This window comes from Panthera tigris, chromosome D1, assembly GCF_018350195.1.
Source record: "Panthera tigris isolate Pti1 chromosome D1, P.tigris_Pti1_mat1.1, whole genome shotgun sequence".
Lineage (NCBI taxonomy): Eukaryota > Metazoa > Chordata > Mammalia > Carnivora > Felidae > Panthera > Panthera tigris.
In genome coordinates, this window is record NC_056669.1 from 22,868,678 (window position 1) to 22,888,663 (window position 19,986).

The 19,986-nt window shown below is 40.2% G+C and overlaps 1 protein-coding gene across 3 annotated transcripts in view; it reads right to left on the minus strand.

Moving 5' to 3' along the window:
- Window positions 1-19,986, minus strand: part of CDON (cell adhesion associated, oncogene regulated) — a 100,657-nt gene that overhangs the window by 49,611 nt on the left and 31,060 nt on the right. For all 3 annotated transcript variants that reach the window (XM_042958611.1, XM_042958609.1, XM_042958610.1), the window contains exons 2-8: window positions 15,697-15,824; window positions 13,017-13,289; window positions 11,639-11,785; window positions 10,643-10,786; window positions 9,404-9,691; window positions 7,814-8,083; window positions 1,809-2,159 (exon numbers count right to left, since the gene is read on the minus strand). In XM_042958611.1, coding sequence (XP_042814545.1) covers window positions 1,809-2,159; window positions 7,814-8,083; window positions 9,404-9,691; window positions 10,643-10,786; window positions 11,639-11,785; window positions 13,017-13,289; window positions 15,697-15,775 — 1,552 coding nt within the window. In that variant the 5' untranslated portion in view covers window positions 15,776-15,824. The remainder of the gene's footprint in view (window positions 1-1,808; window positions 2,160-7,813; window positions 8,084-9,403; window positions 9,692-10,642; window positions 10,787-11,638; window positions 11,786-13,016; window positions 13,290-15,696; window positions 15,825-19,986) is intronic.

The window sequence follows — 19,986 nt, forward strand, 5'->3', positions numbered from 1 at the left end:
AGCCTATGTATTTTCTAAAGGCTTCAGATCTTTGATATTTAAAGTGAGGCAGTGAGACAAAAGATCCAGTTCCATCAACTGTGACTATCACATCTATGCCTCTTGCTATCCTATATTTATATAAAACAATCACTTTAGCCAAAAGCTAACCAAGCATCACCTGTGTTACACCTGTCCTACAGCTAACAATTTGAGCAGAGCCACTCTGATTTTCTCTTGGCAGAGCAGATATATAAACACACACACGTATACATATTCATATTTACATGTGTATAAATTTATACAACACCCAACTACCCTCTTCATTGGAGGATTCTTAACATGTCTGAAGTGAGTAGCTATTTCTTCCTTCCCTAACTGCTACAGGGAATAATCCTAATTTACCAATAATCAGACAGTAATAATTATAATCTAATACAAATGGATGTCCTTGGCCTTCCCCACTTCTCTTTCTACCTCCAGCTTCCTCTGGAGCTCCAGGGGCCTTGTGTGCCTGTGTTGGAAATACCTGTGTGCACACCCAATTTCTGTCTACTTTACGTTCCTTCCTCTGCAAAAGACCACCCCTTGGCCGCTCCTCTGGCTTAAGGGTGCCTGCACACTGGTGGTGTGGTCTACACTCTGGAGGATGGGTCAGGAAACGGGACCTGTGTGGAACCAGACTGTGAACTAATTAAAGCAAGGACTTCCAGAGCCCCAGACCTGCTATACACAAGGAGGAACACGGGCTCCAGGCTCCAGGGACTATAACTTAACCCCTTAACCACATGGACTATGTGACCAGTGGGAGCTGAGGACCCAGGCAGAAGAAAGCTGCAAGGAGCCCTCTAACGCACTGGCCCAAGGCAGGGAACTCAGTTGCCAAGACTAAGGGCAGTACTGTTTTTGACACTCTGCTTCTTGCATGACAAATAAGGTGACAGTCTCCACTCAACTGACTACCTGCTGGCGCATTGCTGCTCTAAATACCGATGTAAGGCTTGAATTTGAATTAAGTCAAATTTGAATTAATTTTAACAATATCGATATTCTATACACTAAGTACTTCAAAAACTGTATAAAGCTTTTAAGTCATCCTCACCAAAAATCAATAAAATATCAAGAATTAATGTTATACATCCCATTAGAAAAATAACTTTGAATAGGAGGTACTGTTTGGTAGTACCATGATTCTACTTTCTCAATGAAAGCCAACCCTTCAGGGGCGCCTGGGTGGCTCAGTCGGTTAAGCGTCCGACTTCGGCTCAGGTCATGATCTCACGGTCCGTGAGTTCGAGCCCCGCATCTGGCTCTGGGCTGATGGCTCAGAGGCTGGAGCCTGCTTCCGATTCTGTGTTTCCCTCTCTCTCTGCCCCTCCCCCGTTCATGCTCTGTCTCCCTCTGTCTCAAAAATAAATAAAAGTTAAAAAAAAAAAAAGAAAGAAAGCCAACCCTTTAGACTCTGGATACTGTACTTATCAAAGGCTCACTTAAAAAATGTCAGCAATGATCACTTTCAGTAGCTTAGACAACCAAAAGCATTAATCATGAAAACAGGTCACAACTCGGGCTTGGTCCCATATGAGAGCTTTCTATAGGACAACTACAACCTTAACCAAAACATCCGAAATGGAAACCAAGGTTCATCCGGTTCATGGTAAGGCCAAATACCCAAAACCACAGTTCTGTGTTTCACTATTGCCGGGGAAAATATATATATATATATTCAGAGATTGCTGGACTCATGAAAAAAACATACTTCAAAGCACTTTATCCCCTACAATCAGAGGAAGCTAATCACCCGAGAAAAAGTACTAATGGCAACTCACCAACTGTGAGGACTGCCTCCGACTGTGTGGCACCATGTTCATTTGCGGCTTCGCAGATGTATTTCCCAGCATGCTCCTGAGTGATAGCCTGAATATACAGAGAGCTTGAGCCAGCTCGGGACATGATGAAGTAGACAGGCTCTAGGTCATAGCCCCCAGGTCGTAAGTGTGATTTCCGGGATTTTGATCTGAGCACTTGAGACGGATGGCTGGTTATCAACCCGTGCCTGTCATACCAACGCATGACTGGGACTGGCACGCCAGTGGCATTGCAGGACAGAGTAATAAAGTCTCCATCTACCACCTTTGTACTTGCTGGTGCTGTAATTATAACTGGCTTGAGTCCACTGCCTATTAAAACAGTAATTCACACACAAATACACACACATAATTAAGATTATAGTACCTACAATGCAAAATAAATTCATCTTCTTGCATAAATGTTATCCATGTCGTGCCCAAGTAACAGCCTTAAAAGCATCTTTCGTACATGTATTTCTTAACAGTGTTTTTTTTAATTGAAGTATAATCGACATACAACATTAGTTTCAGGTGCACAACATCATGATTTAACATATGGATACACACTGGCAAATGATCACCACAATAAATCTGGTTACCATCCCCTAAACAATGTTTTACATGCAGAACAGTATGGAGAACACATTCATTCACTGAAACAAGTGTTTGCAAAGACATGGGCAAACAGGGATATATGACAGTAATAACTAAAACAAAGATAACCCCCTCCTTGTTAATTCTCTTCTCAACTTTCACCACGTAAAACTGTCCCTAAAAAGTAGAATTCTTAATTGTGGGCTCCTGGACATTTCCTACACAGACTTCCTGTCCTTTAGGGGAAAAAAAGGGTTTCCTATACTCATTTGACTGCTGTTAAGTATAAAACAGGTGAAGCCATGAAAAAGGTGTCAAGGAGCATAAAACAAAATAATATTCCTTCACAAAAATAGTTCATTCCAGGGGGAACCTCTGATTACAAAAAGCCTGGGAGAGAAATCTGTTCTGAGTGAAAGTCGACGAGTGTATTTCTTATCATGTTACACAAACAACATTTTTTGTCTCTAAACTAACTCTCTTTCCTTTTGGTCCCAGGTATTCTCTGGAGCCATTTTTAAGTGTGCCTACTATGGAATATCGATTACAAATGGAATTTTCTCCAGTGCATCCTTCTCTTTCTCCAGCCCTACTTCCTACCTTTGACAAAACCAACACTCGGTATGGTTAGATTCCCGAATCTCTGCCAATCTAGAAAGTGTAAGATGCTGTCTCACTGGTCATAAACTGCACTCTCCTGAGTACTAATGAGTTTGAACATCTTTTCACGTGTTTATGTGTCACTGGTATTTTTCCTCCTCTTTGAAATGCTTTTTGTCCATTTTTCTGTTGGGTCATTTATCTTTTTTGTAATGGTTTCAGAGTTCTTTGTATATTCCAGCTAGTGTTCCGTTATTCGTTATATATGCTGCTAATATCTTCTCACAGTTTATTGCTTTTTTAAAAAAAAATTTTTAACATTATTCATTTTTGAGAGAGAGACAGAGCATGAGTGGGGGAGGGGCAGAAAGAGTGGGAGACACAGAATCAGAAGCAGGCTCCAGGCTCTGAACTGTCAACACAGGGCCCGACGCGGGCCTCGAGCTCACGGACCGCGAGATCATGACCTGAGCTTAAGTCGGACGCTTAACCAACTGAGCCACCCAGGGGCCCCTGCTTTTCTTTTCATTTTTTTTTTTTAAATTTTTTTTTAACGTTTATTTATTTTTGAGACAGAGAGAGACAGAGCATGAACAGGGGAGGGGCAGAGAGAGAGGGAGACACAGAATCTGAAACAGGCTCCAGGCTCTGAGCAGTCAGCACAGAGCCCGACATGGGGCTCGAACTCACGGACCACGAGATCATGACCTGAGCCGAAGTCAGGCGCTTAACCGACCGAGCCACCCAGGCGCCCCTTTTCTTTTCATTTTTAATGGTATTCTTTATTAATAAGGATGTTCTAATTTCAATGTAGTCATATCAATCTTTTAAAAAAAATTAGCCTAAAATGTTAAGTTATATCCAATCAGATAGATGTCTCCTGCATTTTCTTCAAAAACTCTGCCATCTTGCCTTGCACAGATAGGTCTTTAATCCACTGGTAATTTGTCTTTATACACATTACGAGTTAGAGATTTCATTTCTTTTTCTCCATTTTGATGAGCAATTATCCCACATCCACACTTGAAATGGATGTCCTCCTCTTGGTAATCTGCAATGCCACCTAAGTCAAATCCTTAGGTGCAAATGTCTTCTTGGTGGGTCTTTGTCTTGTTTCAATAGCCTATCTGTTCCTGCACCAATACAATATATCTTAGTTACCACAGATTTTTATATATGTTCTAATACCTGTAAAAATAAGTCCCTGTGTTTTTCTTCTTCTTTCAGCATGCCTTAACTATTCTTGGGCCTTTGGTCATGCATATAAATCCCAGAATCAGTTTGTCAATGTCCTCAAAATATCCAAATAAGATTTTAATTGGAATTGCATGAAGTTACAGGAAGTTTCTGGAAAGACCTGACAACTGTGTAATACTGAATTTCGGTATGTACCAACTGGTATATCTTTCTAGGATACCTTGGTCTTTTTAAATGTTGCTAATATTAAAAGGTGACTTTTAAATTATATTTTCTGCCTGTTGTTGGCTATAGTGGTTAATTTTATGTATCAACTTGATTGGACGAAGGGATGTCCACATAACTGGGTGGGTCTGCGAGAGTGCTTCCAGAAGAGATTAGCATTTGAATTGGTGAACAGAGTATAGCAGATGGCACTGCCCAACGCGGGTGAGCAACATCCAATCTGCTGAGCATGCTGTAGAGCAAAAATGCAGAGTAAAGGTGAATTCCTTCTCTCTGCTTAAGCTGATCCACCTTCTCCTGCCCTCGAACACTGGACATCAGCGCTTCTGGTTCTCCAGCTTTTGGACTTTGGTCAAGACTTAAACCAACAGGCTCTCCACCACCCCACAAATGAATTACACTATTGGCTTTCCTCCTTTTCCAGTGTATAGAGGATAGACTATGGGACTTCTCAACCCCCATAATCATGTGAGCCAATTCCTATTATAAACCACCTCTTATTTATATCTTATATATCCTACTGGGTTTGTTTCTCTGGAGAAGCGTGACTAATGCACTGGTATATAGAAAGACACCGATTCTTCTTTATTGGTCTTCGTCCAGATACCTTGCTAAGTGCCTTTATTATTTCTAATAATTTGCCAGCAAATTGAGAATTCTCTGTATTGGCAATCATGGCAGTTATGGGTTTGATTTTTTTCTTTCCTATCCTTATATATTTTATTTTATTTACATATTTTGTGTCATTCTGTGCTGATCAGAGTCTCCAGTATGATGGCAAATAAAAGATTTTATTTATTTATTTTTTTACTGTTTATTTATTCTTGAGAGAGAGAGACAGAGTGTGAGCAGGAAGGGGCAGAGACAGAGGGTGACACAGAATCCAAAGCAGACTCCAGGCTCTAAGCTGTCAGCACAGAGCCTGAGGTGGGGCCTGAATTGATGAATGGTGAGATCATGACCTGAGCCAAAGTTGGACACTTAACCAACTGAGCCACCCAGGTGCCCCAATAAAAGAGATTTTAAAGAGAATGCTTCCAACATTTCACCATAAAAGTGATGTTTCTTGTAAATTTTTGTTAAATACTCTTTATCAGATTAAGAAAATTTCCTTTTATTTCTATTTTTCTAAGTGTGTCTAACATGGATATTGAATTGTGTCAAATGTTTTCCTACCTCTATTCAATCCAGATGAATGACACTTTAAATTTTCTGACTGATTCCTGGGCTGACTCCTTAGTTAAGATGTATTTCCTTTTTTAAATATTGATGGCTTGCTAATATTTTCATAAGATTTTTGTATCTATGTTCACAAATGAGATTGGCCTTTGGTTTTCCTTTCTTATGCCATTCCTTTGTGATTTTAGAATCAAAATCATAAGGACTGGAGAGTTCCCAGTTTTTACTTTTCTCTGGAAGAGTTTGTGTAATATTTGGAATGGTCTGTTACTTGTAAGTTTCGTAAACCTCTCCATAAAACCTATATGGCCTGGTGTTTTCTCTGTGGGAAGATTTTAAACCCCTAATCAGTTTCCTTCATGAGTACAGGACTACATAGGCTTTTTAATTTCTTTTAAGTCATCCTTACTAAGTCGTATTTTTCCTAAGAATCTGTCTATTTCCTAGAACATTGTAAACTGGTGACATAAAGTTTATCACAATATATCTTTATCTTTTATTTTATCTTTACCTTTATTTATTATTTTTAATCTCTACAAGACTTGTACTTTTTATTCCTAAAACTGTTTATTTGTATTTTGCAACAAAGGTAGGTCCATTTTATTAGATTTGCAAAGAACCAACTTTTTTCTTTACTGATCCTCTCCATTTTATCTTCATTTTCTATTCAATTGATTTCTGCCCTTTAGTATCTCTTTTCCTCTGCTTCCTTATTTTCAGTCTTACTAGTTTTCTTTTATAAGCATTTAAGGCTATACATTCCCATGTAAATTCCATTTTTACTACATCCCACACAATTCAATCTGTGGCATTTTCACATTGCACTGCAGTTTTTTCTCTGTTACTGAGAAGCATAATTTTACATTTCCAAATATATGCCAGTTAAAAATGACTTTTACTATTAACTTCTAAAATAATTGCACCAAGGTCAGAGAATTGGTCTGTATCACACTGATTCTTTGACACTTGAAATATTTATAACTCATAGGCAAAAGATTAATATCCCTAATATAGAATTCCTACCAATCCACAAGAAAAATGACCAACAATCTAATTTTTAAAATGGACAAAAGACAATGAACAGTCAGTACATAGGAAAACAAATTCAAATGACTCATAAACATATGATAGGAAGCCCAACTTCACTCATAGTAATATAAATACAGACCAAAAGGTTTTTTTTTTTTTTAAACTATCAGATGGGCAAAGATTTAACACCTTGCCCTGGTGAGGATATGAGGAGACAGGCAGATACACATTGCTGGTCAGTAAGAATAAAAACCAGTAACAATTTTGCAGAGCAACTCCGTGATATCTACCAAAATTACCAAACAAAGATGCTTTCATTCAGCAAATTCATTTCCAGAAATCTATTCTATAGATATTTACACCTGTGCAAAATAATCTATGCAGAGGGACATTCATTATAGAACTCCTTAATAAGCAGTCATTTGAAAAAGAATGAAAACACTGTTTAATGAACCATCTGGGAAAATATCAAAGATATGGTAAATAAAAAACTCTGAGGACTACTACCTCCATTTACGGGGGGGAAAAAGATGTTATTCAGTGCACACAGACACATTGTGTGTGATTGTATATATACACACAAGGACATTAAAGACACTGATAAAACTGGTTAGTTCTAAAGGCAATATGGCTGGCCAGGGAATAGAAATGAGAGACTTTTACCATATGCCTTTTAAACTATAGTATCTTTTGGGGCGCCTGGGTGGCTCAGTCGATTGAGCGTCCGACTTTGGCCCAGGTCATGATCTCGCAGTCCGTGAGTTCGAGCCCCGCGTCGGGCTCTGTGCTGACCGCTCAGAGCCTGGAGCCCGTTTCAGATTGTGTCTTCTTCTCTCTCTGCCCCTCCCCTGTTCATGCTCTGTCTCTCTCGGTCTCAAAAATAAATAAACGTTAAAAAAATTTAAAAAAATAAAAAAAATAAACTATAGTATCTTTTGAAAAAAATAATTAAAAAAAAATTTTTTTAATGAAGTTAATCAAATAATATTGCCTCTTCATGGAAATGCCCATCTGCAACTAGAAAGGAACATGGAAAATAGGCATAGTTCCTTTATGGTAATGGAATTATGTTCTCTAGTGAAAATGATTTAATTTTTAACCAAAACAAAAGCCTATCTGTAAAGTAAAACTTCCTATGATTTCTGGACCCAAAAGCCTACCTTTTTCAATTTCAAGTCTCCCAGTAGACTGTATGAATCCAATCCCATTATCTGCTACACACTGATACAGCCCAGAATCTTCCATGGTAACACCACTGATTTTCAGTCTGTTTCCTACAGTTAGATGTCGTGGGGAAGGATGAACAGGTTGTGCGTTATGAAACCAGGTACGGTTTGGAGTTGGGTTCCCATGAATCTCACAAGTAAATTGTACTGTGGCACCCAGAGAGACTGTCTGATCCTGTAGTCCTTTAGAAATTGAAGCATTTTCTAAAAATAAAACATATAAATTAAACTCTAGCCCTTAAGAGGTACTTTTTAAATTATCACACAAGACACATAAAATCTCTCTACCAATAACTAGTTGAAATCAAATTGCATTGTTTACTCACATTCTCCTACCTGCTATGGTCATCAAGACAAAATTAGAAATGTATTTGAACTTCCTTCTAATCAAATAAACCATATGTTACTAATATTTCATAGTCTCTTTTTCTAGATCTTCCCACCCACTTCTCTCTCTCTCTCTCTCTCTCTCTCTCTCTGTCTGTTTCTCTCTCTCTCTCTCTCTCTCTCTCTCTCTCTCTCTCACACACACACACACACACACACACACACACACACACATACATCTTGGGCTTCCCTGAGCATTTGTTTCAGGTGATTTGTTTGAAATAAGTAGTTTCCCATGATTTCACACTAAACAAGAGTCAAAAGAAGAATGTTTATTCACAGGTTAAATTCTTTTTATGGTCAATTCTGCCGTTAGGCTAGATGTTATACTGGGCAGGAAACTTCCTTTACTATCCATCAAGCCACTTTTTCCTAGACCAAGTAAATCATTTAGCAACATTGGTAACATATGCCCAAATTACATGATTATGCATATTAACTTAGACCTGATTATCACGGCACTTTAAATCTCATTTGCCATACACTTACTTAATTCCAGGGTTACCTATGTTGCAAATAAACACATGCAGAAGGTTTACAGCAACTATATTTACTATGAAACCACTTACAACCTATTTTTTTCTGGCTTTCATGAAAATCTGTTTTGATAAAGGAAAACATTTTCTGGTGCTAGACATGACAGTGAGACAGGGAACTGGAAAAAAAAGGAAGGAAAAGCTTTGAGATAAAGAGTATATACACAGCAATGTGGGTGGAAATAATGCAGATAATACAGTGAAAGCATTCCTTAAGGGAAAATAAAATGAAATAGATTTCTTTTTGAGGTGACCTTTTCTAGTCAGTACTGTTAGGTACTCCTACTAGGTCCAACACACTGACACAGCCTAGAATCTTCCACATCATTAGGAAGGAAGAACAAGCTTTGCGTTGCATAACCAGGTTGAGGGGGAGGTTCCCATAAACATCCCAAGTGAAATGTTCTGTGCCACCAAGAAATACTGCTGAAATCAGCAGTCCTTTAAAAAAAAAACAAAAAAACGAAGCTTCTTGTGACATCATACGTGAAGACGTTATTTACGTGTCATTTATAGTTCCCAAATAGATCTTCCATTCAAACATCAGTTAGACCAGAAAAATAGCCTGACCCGAAAAGCAATTTAAGAAGTAACGTCTTACCAAGCACATTAACCACGTAAGTCACATGTTTTACGTCTCCAGACTTGTTTCCCACTATACAAGAATAGTTTCCAGAGTCCACCGGGTCAATGCTGTCTGTGGCAAGATGGGAATGCAACCTTCGCCAGTTGCTTCCCGGCACAGCGTCCTGACCGTCCTTCAGCCAGTGCACTTGAGAAACTGGGACCCCACTCACCACACACTCCAGGGTGACGGGGCTATGAGAAAGCACAGCTAGTGCCTGTGAAAAGGTGGGGTGAAGAATGTGAAAATCGTCGGAAGAAGGGCCTGGAAAAAGAAGGGAACCAAAAAATGTCATTATTAAACATCCACTTCCAATCTGTTCCTTACCAAATCTGCAAGCTTTCTCATCTCCCCATTTATTCTTCTTTATGCCACAAGGTCCTACATGGTAGCTTAATACATTTTTAGTGGAGAATTAAGATGAAAACACTTTGTGGCCCCTTAGGGCTATCTCTGCATTAGCAGTTTAGATATGCAGAATTTTTGACCAATCCAGAAACCACCACTTCGTTGTGCTTTGACCACTGGTTCTAGCTGAGTTCGGCTACCGTAATCTCAAAATCAGCTATGACTACTGTCAGCTGAAAGAGAACAGCTATTAATTTTTCATAATTCAGTTAGCCACCAATTTGATTACCACTGTTATAAAGTTATATTGTCTCTACTATTTCTTTTTATTTGAGCAAAGGGTCAAGTTCTCCGTCTGGTTTCCACTCTGTCATCCTGACCAAAATTCTCTTCTAAAAATTCATTATCGGGGCGGGGGGGGGGAGGGGGCGGGGGCCGGGGAGGCGCATGGGTGGCTCAGTCGGTTCAGCATCCAACTTTGGCTCAGGTCATGATCTCACGGTTCATGAGTTCAAGCCCCACATTGGGCTCTCTGCTATTAGCACAGAGCTCACTTTGGATCCTCTGCCCCCTGCCCCACGACTCTCCCCTGGTCACACTCTCTCCCTCTCTCTCAAAATAAATAAATACATAAATATTTTTAAAAATTAATCAATGAATTAAAAATTCATTATCTTTTAAACACATGTACAGTACTATACTATAATGCATTCGTGTATTTAATTTTTTATAAGACTTTCTTATGATAAGCAAATAGGATCTGCAAGAAAAATTCACTCTGATTTTCCAGTGCTTTCTAAAGAATGCTTCTGAGGAAGCTTCTCCTGAGGAATCCTTCTGGTTACCGTTATTCTCCCAAATACTTACGACTGACAAGAAGCTTTCGGCCAATGGGTTCAACTTTTAATTCATGAGTGACAGGATTAAAAGCTGCACACTTATATGATCCCTTGTCCTCTGAAGATACATTCAGAATCTGAAGATTCCCTGATGGAAGGATTAAGTACTTCTCTGAGGAAAGAAGGGAATGCAGTTAGGCCTCTATATGAAAGACCCCAATGAAAACAAAGGCTAGCAGTCGTCCTTTCAATTTAGACATCAGAACAGCAGCAACAATCAGAGAAAATTTATTAAGTGAAAGAAAGGGGAAGTCAAGGCGGGGGGGTGGGGGGAGAGTCAATAGTTCTAGAGTAACAAAATCGAACCCATCAGAAACATCTGACCTCAGACCATTTGTTGAGCCCACTGAAAGCACAAGCATATGTAGAAAGAGATACAATGCCCACAGCCCCCACCTTGAGCAAACCTCTCCGGACAGCACTCACTGATCCGCCAGTGTCCACTCATGTCTACCCGTTCATTTTTTTCTCAGCAAACACACACTGGGTGCCTGTATTGATCCAGGCACAAGTGATACAATAAAGAAAGCAGACTGCAAGCCCTGCACTCATGCAGCCAACATTCCAGTGCAGGAAATGGGGGCCGCAAAGAAAGGGATAAATAACAGACAAACAACCAGAAATCTGTCTATTACAATGCTGTGGAAACTTTAAAAAGCAGCTAAGTAAAGGGGACACAGAGCAATGGGGCATGGCATGGTATTTTACATAGAGCCATGATGAGGGAGGTCTTCTCAGAGGAAGAAATATCCGAGTGGAACCCTGAATGAATGGAGGGAATCTGGGATTGTAATCATTTCTACAGTGTAACCACTCATGCCGGTCTTCTTCCGACTTCTGAGAGTAGAGGCAATATAGCTTATGCATTTTTGTAGCCACAGTCCTTAGGACACGGAGTTCAACAGCAAGTTGCTTCATGACATTTGTTCTGTGGGTACCACTGGCTTTTTGCTGAAGGTCTCACCTGTGGAATGTTTCAGCCACTTTCCCCGGATTTTATAGCGCACCTCAGCCTTGGGGTTACTATCTGGTACTTTGCAGCCAATGAAACCGGTACTCTTTTCTTCCGCTGTAATAACCTGCTTTGTTGGTGAACCAAAATCACCAAGAACTAAAATACATAAGTAAATAAGTAGAAAATTAATTGATTAATCAATGCAAATGTGAACGCTCCCCAAGGAAGTTTAAAAACTAGAAGCCACATCTTGCAACGCGGCCGTTTGCGGCAGCTAACCCCAGTTCACAGAGGAGCGTGATTTTTTTATCTCAGGAAGGGGCTGGAGTAGAGATGCCCGGTTGAGGCCTAGAGCTAAGTCACGGCACCCTTTTCCAGAAGCCAACGCTTCCAGGAGACTACAAGACAAACAAGCAAGCGGCCCTTAAAACATGGATGAGAACCATAAAGCATAGTCATTCCCATTCTGTCAAGAGACATCCTTTTCCAATCCAGTCCCTCATGAACACCCACTTTCCCTACGCATCTTTATGCTGTTTGTCGCTACTCACACTGCAATAAAATGGCTTTCAGGAACAAACCCAATTCCTCTCACTACTAAGAGTTCGCTACAGATGGAGCCTGCGTGGAAGGGTTCTTTATGATCTGCAGTGCTGAAAGCATCCAGCCGCCTGCCACTAGGAGTTCAGCCTTCCCGTGTGAGTCCTGGAGCTGTCCATGGGTCAAAGCTCTACGAAAACATTTACTCTTCTCAGTTACGACAAACTCACTACTCCTGAGGGATCCAGATTTCTTCTGTAAATAGGGGTGCCCCGACAAAGACATCTTCCATTACTGGAAGCCATCACCATTTGAAAGGCAGATGGCTCAAACCTACTAAGAAAACCACCACGTTCCAGATTTTCCATAAGTTCAATACCCGACATTCCTTTCTCTACAGTCAGTGATTTCATTCCTCCTTCTTTAGCCTGGTTTCAATTAAATAAACTAAAATCACTCAGTGATCAAGACAAATAAAACAATTAGATGTGAGCGAGATACGGGACTGCATGAAACAACTGAGTGTCAAAGTTGACAACAGCTTTTTTGTTGCTGCTGCTATTAAAGGACCTCTAAATATTCGCAAAGAAATTCAGAATTTGCATTAGAAAACTCTCCTAACCATGTAAGAGTTACTTCCATGCCCCTGTTACACGGGAAGACAGGAGGCCAAGCTCACGGAGGTTCAAGTGCATTTCCCCCAGCTCAACAGTGAGAGTCAAGGCTGAGATGAGGACGCTATGTGTTTACTCCAAAGCCCACGCTCTTCCCTCTATTCACACATGCAAGTACCAGCATTCTAGTTTCTAGGAAAAAGCATAAATCTGAGGGATAAAATTAAACTCACCAGCAGTAGATACTGTTGCAGGGCCGCTCACAATTGCTCCGATGCTATTGTTGGCAACGCACTGGTAGGAACCCGAAAGGGAGGGATTAAGGGACAGAATAGTCAAAGTCCCCTGTTGCATCTTAATCTGTTCCATGTTTCTATCCAGTCTTTTTCCATTATGCAACCATGAGATATGAGCGGTCACAGGCTTAGCAGAACAATGGAGTACTACGGGTCCACCAAGTCTCTGGACAGCGGACAGTGGCTCAGAAATAAAAGATGGTGCCAAGTCTACCAGGAAACGTTCCCACGTGCAAAGAGGTGGGGAGAACAGGAGAGAAAGGAGGTAAGGGGAGAGAGAAGAGTACATTGAATGCATTTCATCTGAATCTATGGAACCAGAGGCAATTCCGTATTTTATCCATACGTGTTACAGTTCTTAATGCTTGTACAAGTTCTAGGAACATTCTGATATGACTATTTTTGGAAGTAAAAAAGGGCAACGCGTGAAGCTAGGACTTAAGGACCAGGGTAGAATAGATGAAAAACCTTATGGTGTAAATCCGACAAAATACCAATTCTTTAAGTGAGAAAAAGCAAACTGCTCTGTGTATGAAGTAGCTTCTGAGAAATGGAAGTCAAGAATCTGAGGGGCTCCTGAGCGGCTCAGTCAGTTAAGTGTCCAACTCTGGCTCAGGTCATGATCTCGCGGTTCACGAGTTCAAGCCCCGCATCGGGCTCTGTGCCAATAGCTCAGAGCCTGGAGCCCGCTTCGGATTCTGTGTCTCCCTCTTTCTCTGCCCCTCCCCTGCTCACACTCTCTCTCTCTCTCTCAAAAATAATTTAAAAAAATATATATGAAAAACTGAAGATAACTTGCAAAGTAAAAAGAATTCTCTCCTACATTACTAAGCACTTGATTTTAAAGAGTAAATTATTGTATAAATAGTGGCTACGGTCTTCTTTCCTAGAAAGAAAGAATAGAAAATAGAAAATAACATTCAACTTTAATAGAAAATAACATTCAACTTCTAGGAAAGCAGAAGCAGAACATTAGGAAGCCAGGCTGAAATACAGTCTACCCTTTTTTGGAGCATCGATCTTAATACTTTTATTTGGTGTTTAGAATAGTTTCATTTGTTAGACCTTTTCCTCAGCAACTTGGGGGAGAGGGTGAATTCTTACACTAACATACAAAACAAATCCCCCTCCACCCCCCAAAAGAGTGGGGGGGACAAGAATACTGTTAATCTGGGGGAATAAAGTACTTCCAAAAAAAAAAAAAAAAAAAGACCAATAAATTCCTGACTCTACTTTCGCAGGATATTTAATTAGATATGAAGATTAAGGGAAGTGCCTCTCTTGACTAAATCTGAGGTGGCTGTTTAGCAAAACAAAAACAGAAATAAAACCAGCGAGCCAAGATTTTTGCTTACAAATCCAATATAGTTATAAAATATTCTTAACAGAGACAACAAATATTACTTAATGAATAAACATCACTCGCATTTCTATATACTTACAAAGAAATCTCTCCACAGACCTAAAATTACTAGAGATGCATGTGGGCTTGGGCTTATAAACACATTTAACACTAAACACTTTTAAGCTTTTCAGTGACCCAGAAGCAGAGAGAATCTCAGACAAGCTCAGGCGAGAAAGTGGCAGATCTGGGATTTGAACCAAGTTCTCTTGCTCCAAGACAAGCACTGATATGTGCTGATTCTAAAATTTCTTCGGTCGTATGTAGTCAGCATTTTATTCCTGTTATAATCTCCAAAATCAGATATTTGTAACATATCCTCTTACGGAAAAGAGCAGGCTAGGACAAAATTTGTTTTTAAGGCAACAAGAGGAATGAATTTATAAGGACAATGATGGGAAGGCCTGCCAGTGCCCAGAAGCACTACTAAGAGATCCTTAAATTGCTGAATTAATCAGTTTTTAAGTAATTTGGCGGGGTCAAACAAATCTTAGAAACGTCTTTGGAAATCATTATTATCAGCAAAGATTTGAAGCTGAAGTCTGTTTTGTATAGGATTAGGATTAAGATGAGGAAAAGCTTCAGTTAAGACATGACCATTCTTGGGGTGCCTGGGTGGCTCAGTCTGTTGGATGTCTGACTTTTTTTTTTTTACTGTTTATTTATTTTGGGGAGAGACAGACACAGAGCGCAAGCAGGGAAGGGGCAGAGAGAGAGGGAGACACAGAATCCAAAGCAGGCTTTAGGCTCTGAGCTGTCAGCACAGAGCCCGATGCGGGGCTCGAACTCACGGACTGTGAGATCGTGACCTGAGCCAAAGTCGGACGTTCAACTGACTGAGCCACCCAGGCACCCTGGGTGTCCGACTCTTGATCTCAGCTCGGGGCATGATTTTGCAGTGCAGTGAGTTCAGGCCCCACACTGACAACATGAAGCCTGATTGGGGCTCTGTCTCTCCTCTCTGCCCTTTCCCCACTTGTTCGTTCTCTCTCTGTCCCTCTCAAAATAAATTAAGTAAAAACTTAAACAACAACAACCACAACAAAAAGACATGACCATTCCTGGGGACTGATGACAAGCATTGAGCCATATAGAGAACTGCTGAATCGCTATATTATATTCTGAAAACTAATAGAACACTGCATGGTAACTATACTGGGATTAAAATTTAAAACCTGAAAAAAAACAAAAACACAACCATTCTTCAGCTCTTACCTGAATTCACGGAAGGACACAGAATCGCAAGAGTAACAACATACAGCAGTGTCTGTAAGGGCCGAGGATCTGGATGCATAGCGCCAGATTACAGAAGCAGGTAGGACAGACTTCCAGGCTTTGGCTCACTAAAAGACATCCAGGAAAAAAAAAAAGAAGAAGAAGAAGAAGAAAGAGAGAAAGAAAAGATCATCTAAACACCCCAAAACAGCTGAAATCTTGTATCTGAGTAGTCAGGGTTGTGAGCATGATGGCTGCCGTCGATTTTGAAAGCTCTGTATAGAGTGCGGCAAATACAAGGCACTTAATGGTCCGTATCTCCCCGATTCACAAACCAATCTCCAGACACTAAATAAACTTGGAAGCTCTGCTCATCCTTCCAAGGTACTAGGATGCCTCTTATTGTACAGAATCAATCATCTCAAATGAACATGTTCAACTGCCTTTAGTGCATTTGTTTGCACATTTCACAAGGATCGAAAACCCAACACCACCAAAATGCCCCACCACCCCCTTGACAGTCCTAAAATAGACACAGTAATAACAAAATAACAGCAAACGTTTACATGGTGCTGAGTATGTGCCAGACAGCATTTCAATGTTTTGTGTATACTAATGAAATCTTCAGACAACAACCCCAGGAGATAGCTACTGGGTTTCTTCCCTTTTTTTCAGATGGGGGACTCAGACTCATGGATTGTTCAAACAGATTTAAGGGCAGACTTGTGTGGGGATCAAGCTTGGCATGTCTGCAGATCATCCAAAGACCACTGTGGTGAGACTAGATGGGACTAAGCCAGGAAGGGAAGAGGGAAACCAAGTAGGAGGTAATGTAATCACTCAGGAGGGAGGTGAGCACACGGTGGGGCAGACCAGTGAGTCAACTGTGGAGGTGGTGAAGAGTAACGAGATTCAGAATATATTCTAAAGGTAAAACCAACAGAATTTGCTGAAGATCTGGATATAGAGTATGATCAAAAGATGTGTCAAGGCTAACTTACTATTTCGTGTAACAGAATCAGTAACAGTTCTGTTTACTGAAGAGGGGAAGGCAGGAAAGGGGGAGACAGACTGAAGAGGAGGTTAGTCAGCCGTTCCGTTTTGGGAAGGTAAGTCTGAGATATCCATGAGGCATCCAAGTACTACTGTCAAGTTCACAGTCGCAGACAGGAGTCTGGAGCTGTGTAGAGAAGTCAGAGCTGGAAATACAGATGCCAGAACTATTAGAGCCTTAGTGCTAGATGAGCTCTAAGGAAAGTATGACAGAGGAGAGGAGAGCCCAGGCAGAAGCCTTGGAATACTTCAACCTTTAGAAACCAAACAGACAAGGAAGCAGCAAGGGAGACTAACAGCCAATGAAATAGGAAGAAATCCAGGAGAATGTTGTGTCCATGGAGAAAAATGGAAAATATTTCTAGAAGAAGGGCATGTTGCAAACACTGCTGAAAAGTGAGACACCATCTTGAAGACACGTTGGGGCACAGGTGATACAGACAAGAGTGGTTTCAATGGTGGGGAGACTAACATCTGATGGTGGGTTCAGAACAGAACGGGAAGGGAGGAAACGAAAAAAGCACAGACAACTCCTTCAAGGACCTTGCTATACAAGGCCAGCAGAGGGGTGCTGGGTGGCTCAGTTAGTTAAACATCTGACTTGATTTCCACTCAGGTCATGATCTCACAGTTCATGAGATTGAGCCCCAAGTGTCGGGCTCTGTGCTGACAGTGCAGAGCCTGCTTGGGATTCTCTCTCTCTCCCTCTCTGCCCCTTCCCTGCTCATGCATGCATGCACTCTCTCTTTTAACATACATACATACATACCAAAAAAAAAAAAAAAAAAAAAAAACCGGGCAGCAGAAAAATAAGGAGAATTGCTGTAGACACATGACAGTCAAGGGAAGGTTTGGTTTTGTGTTTTTGTAACACAAAGACAGTATAGCATATTTAGGTAAAGCTAAAAAAAAAATAAAAAACAAAAACAAAACAGCACAGGCAAGGATGTGGGTAAAAATCACTACCATGCATTGTTGGTGGAAATATAATCAGTAAATTCTTTCTGGAGGGAATTTAGCGATATCTATCAAAAATCATTCATCTGTGCAACAAATACTTAAGGAATGCTTATTAATTACATGCCAGGAAGTATTCTAGAAGCTAGAGAGAGAACAATGTAAAAATACATGAGTAGGAACAAGTAACACAGACAAGAATGTACACCTTATCTTCTAGTGGGAATGATGGACAACAAACACGATAAAATTACTAAAATTAACAATGTCTATGCCATCCTCCAGATATGATCCATTCTCCCTCCTCCGTGCTGCCTCTACACCTTGGACATATGTCTATCATCCCACTCATCATTGTGTTCTATAATTTATCTGGTTACATAACTTTGTCATCCTTGAAGGCAAGAATGGCCTCACATTTAACTCTGTAAATTCTAAAACCTAGCAGAAAATAGGCACAGAACATTTTTTTTTAATGTAAGTAATACCTTAATATAATGCAATTCCCAGAAATACCTTAAAGAGTATTTAGTGAGAACTTTCATGTCATGTGAATTCCGCATATTCTAGCTATATTTTTTCCTTTATTTATTCACGCATATATATGATTTCTTAAATCAAAAATAAAGTGTCTACTATAGATAGGCCAGGCACTTTGTTAGATGAGGGATCCAAAGAGTAGTTACTCTGTCTGCAAATTCTCCCAGACATTCCTACTTGGCCAGGGTTGGACACAGCTTCTGTGACTATGGAACACAACAATGTAGCCAAAGAGCTACAGTAATGACATTTTAGAACTGTGAATTTTATGTGCATATTCACTCCTGCAAAGGTTAATTCTAACCATTGGTAACACTGGGTAGAAATACAAAGGCACCTTGAGTATGACTTTAAACAAATCAAAGTGTCACAAAAAATTGAAAATTAAAAAAAATAAAAAAGAAATCAAATAATGTCTCCCGGGATCTGCTCACTTCTCTATGGCATGCAATCCCAAAACTACAGGTTGCAAACTTAAGTGTATCTACATCACAGACTATCAGTTCATGGATTGCCTTCTACGTTTTTTCTTGCTGACCTCTTTTAAAAGTGGGAGAGGATATTTTGGTACCACTCATTGGCGGAAGGGGCCAGCTGTGTGAAAGCTTTTTTCGGTTTATTTGAATTCTCACTTGGTTCAAGGGCAAGGACTGACACACCACTGGTGAGCAGTCAAGGCAAAGTAAACATTCAAACAACTTGTTAACAGGAGACGCTGTCCTGAAAGAATGAGGACAAGGAGGGGTGTTCTTCCTTTTGCCAAATCTTTCCTCAACTATTTATTTATTAAAAAGCGGTGAAACAAATTCCAGAGTCAACTTTAACCCTAGCACACGATCTGCTGAGTTATTTTACAGCTGTCCTTTAAATCTTCACAGTTCATTACTACCTAAATAGTTATCCCACAGGACCATCCTTTTTCAATTCTATCTTTCTATTAGGTTACTCGCAACATGCTGCCAGTTGACTTTGGAGGTTGGAAAGAACTTAGGACCATAACGTAAATATTTGTTGACTTGGTTTACATTTATCCAAGGAGAAAGCTTGCTCCATCTGTTAGAGAACCATGGTAATGAGGACCCGGACCTGGATTCCATTGCTATAGGAGTCAGGTACCTTAAAATTACATTTAACAGCCACCAAGAGTAATGTAGGTCCAATCTCACCCACAAAGAGAGTGACATGATGTATAAAACAGAATCTATCCATTAGCACTACTGGAAAACTGCTCAATGCTATGTCACTTTCAAAAGTTCTATCTTTGTTTAAAAAAAAAGAAAACGTTTAATATTGGTCTTCTAGTTTTTGAACTAAGAAGGTACTGGAAAACAACTATGGCCTTTAACACATATGTCACTTTTCCTACCTACAGAAATTTACCTGGGCAAGAGACAACAGCTTTAATTTCCTCTGCACAGAAATACTTATCCTATCCTCCTCTTACCCTCTCTTCTGATCTGGAAACAGTGGGCAACAGAGAAAAGGTCCATGGTAGGATCACAACAGCCCAGTCCTCCACACATCATTTTTGCCATATCACTTGCCAAAGGCTGTCTGACCTCTTGTTCTAGCATGTATAACATTCAAATATTCTCATGCAAACATTAAAAACAGGGGCGCCTGGATGGCTCAGTCGGTTAAGCGTCCAACTCTTGGTTTCAGCTCAGGTCATGATCTCAAGGTTCATGAGTTTGAGCTCCATGTCAGGTTCTGTGATGACAGCACAGAGCCTACTTGGGA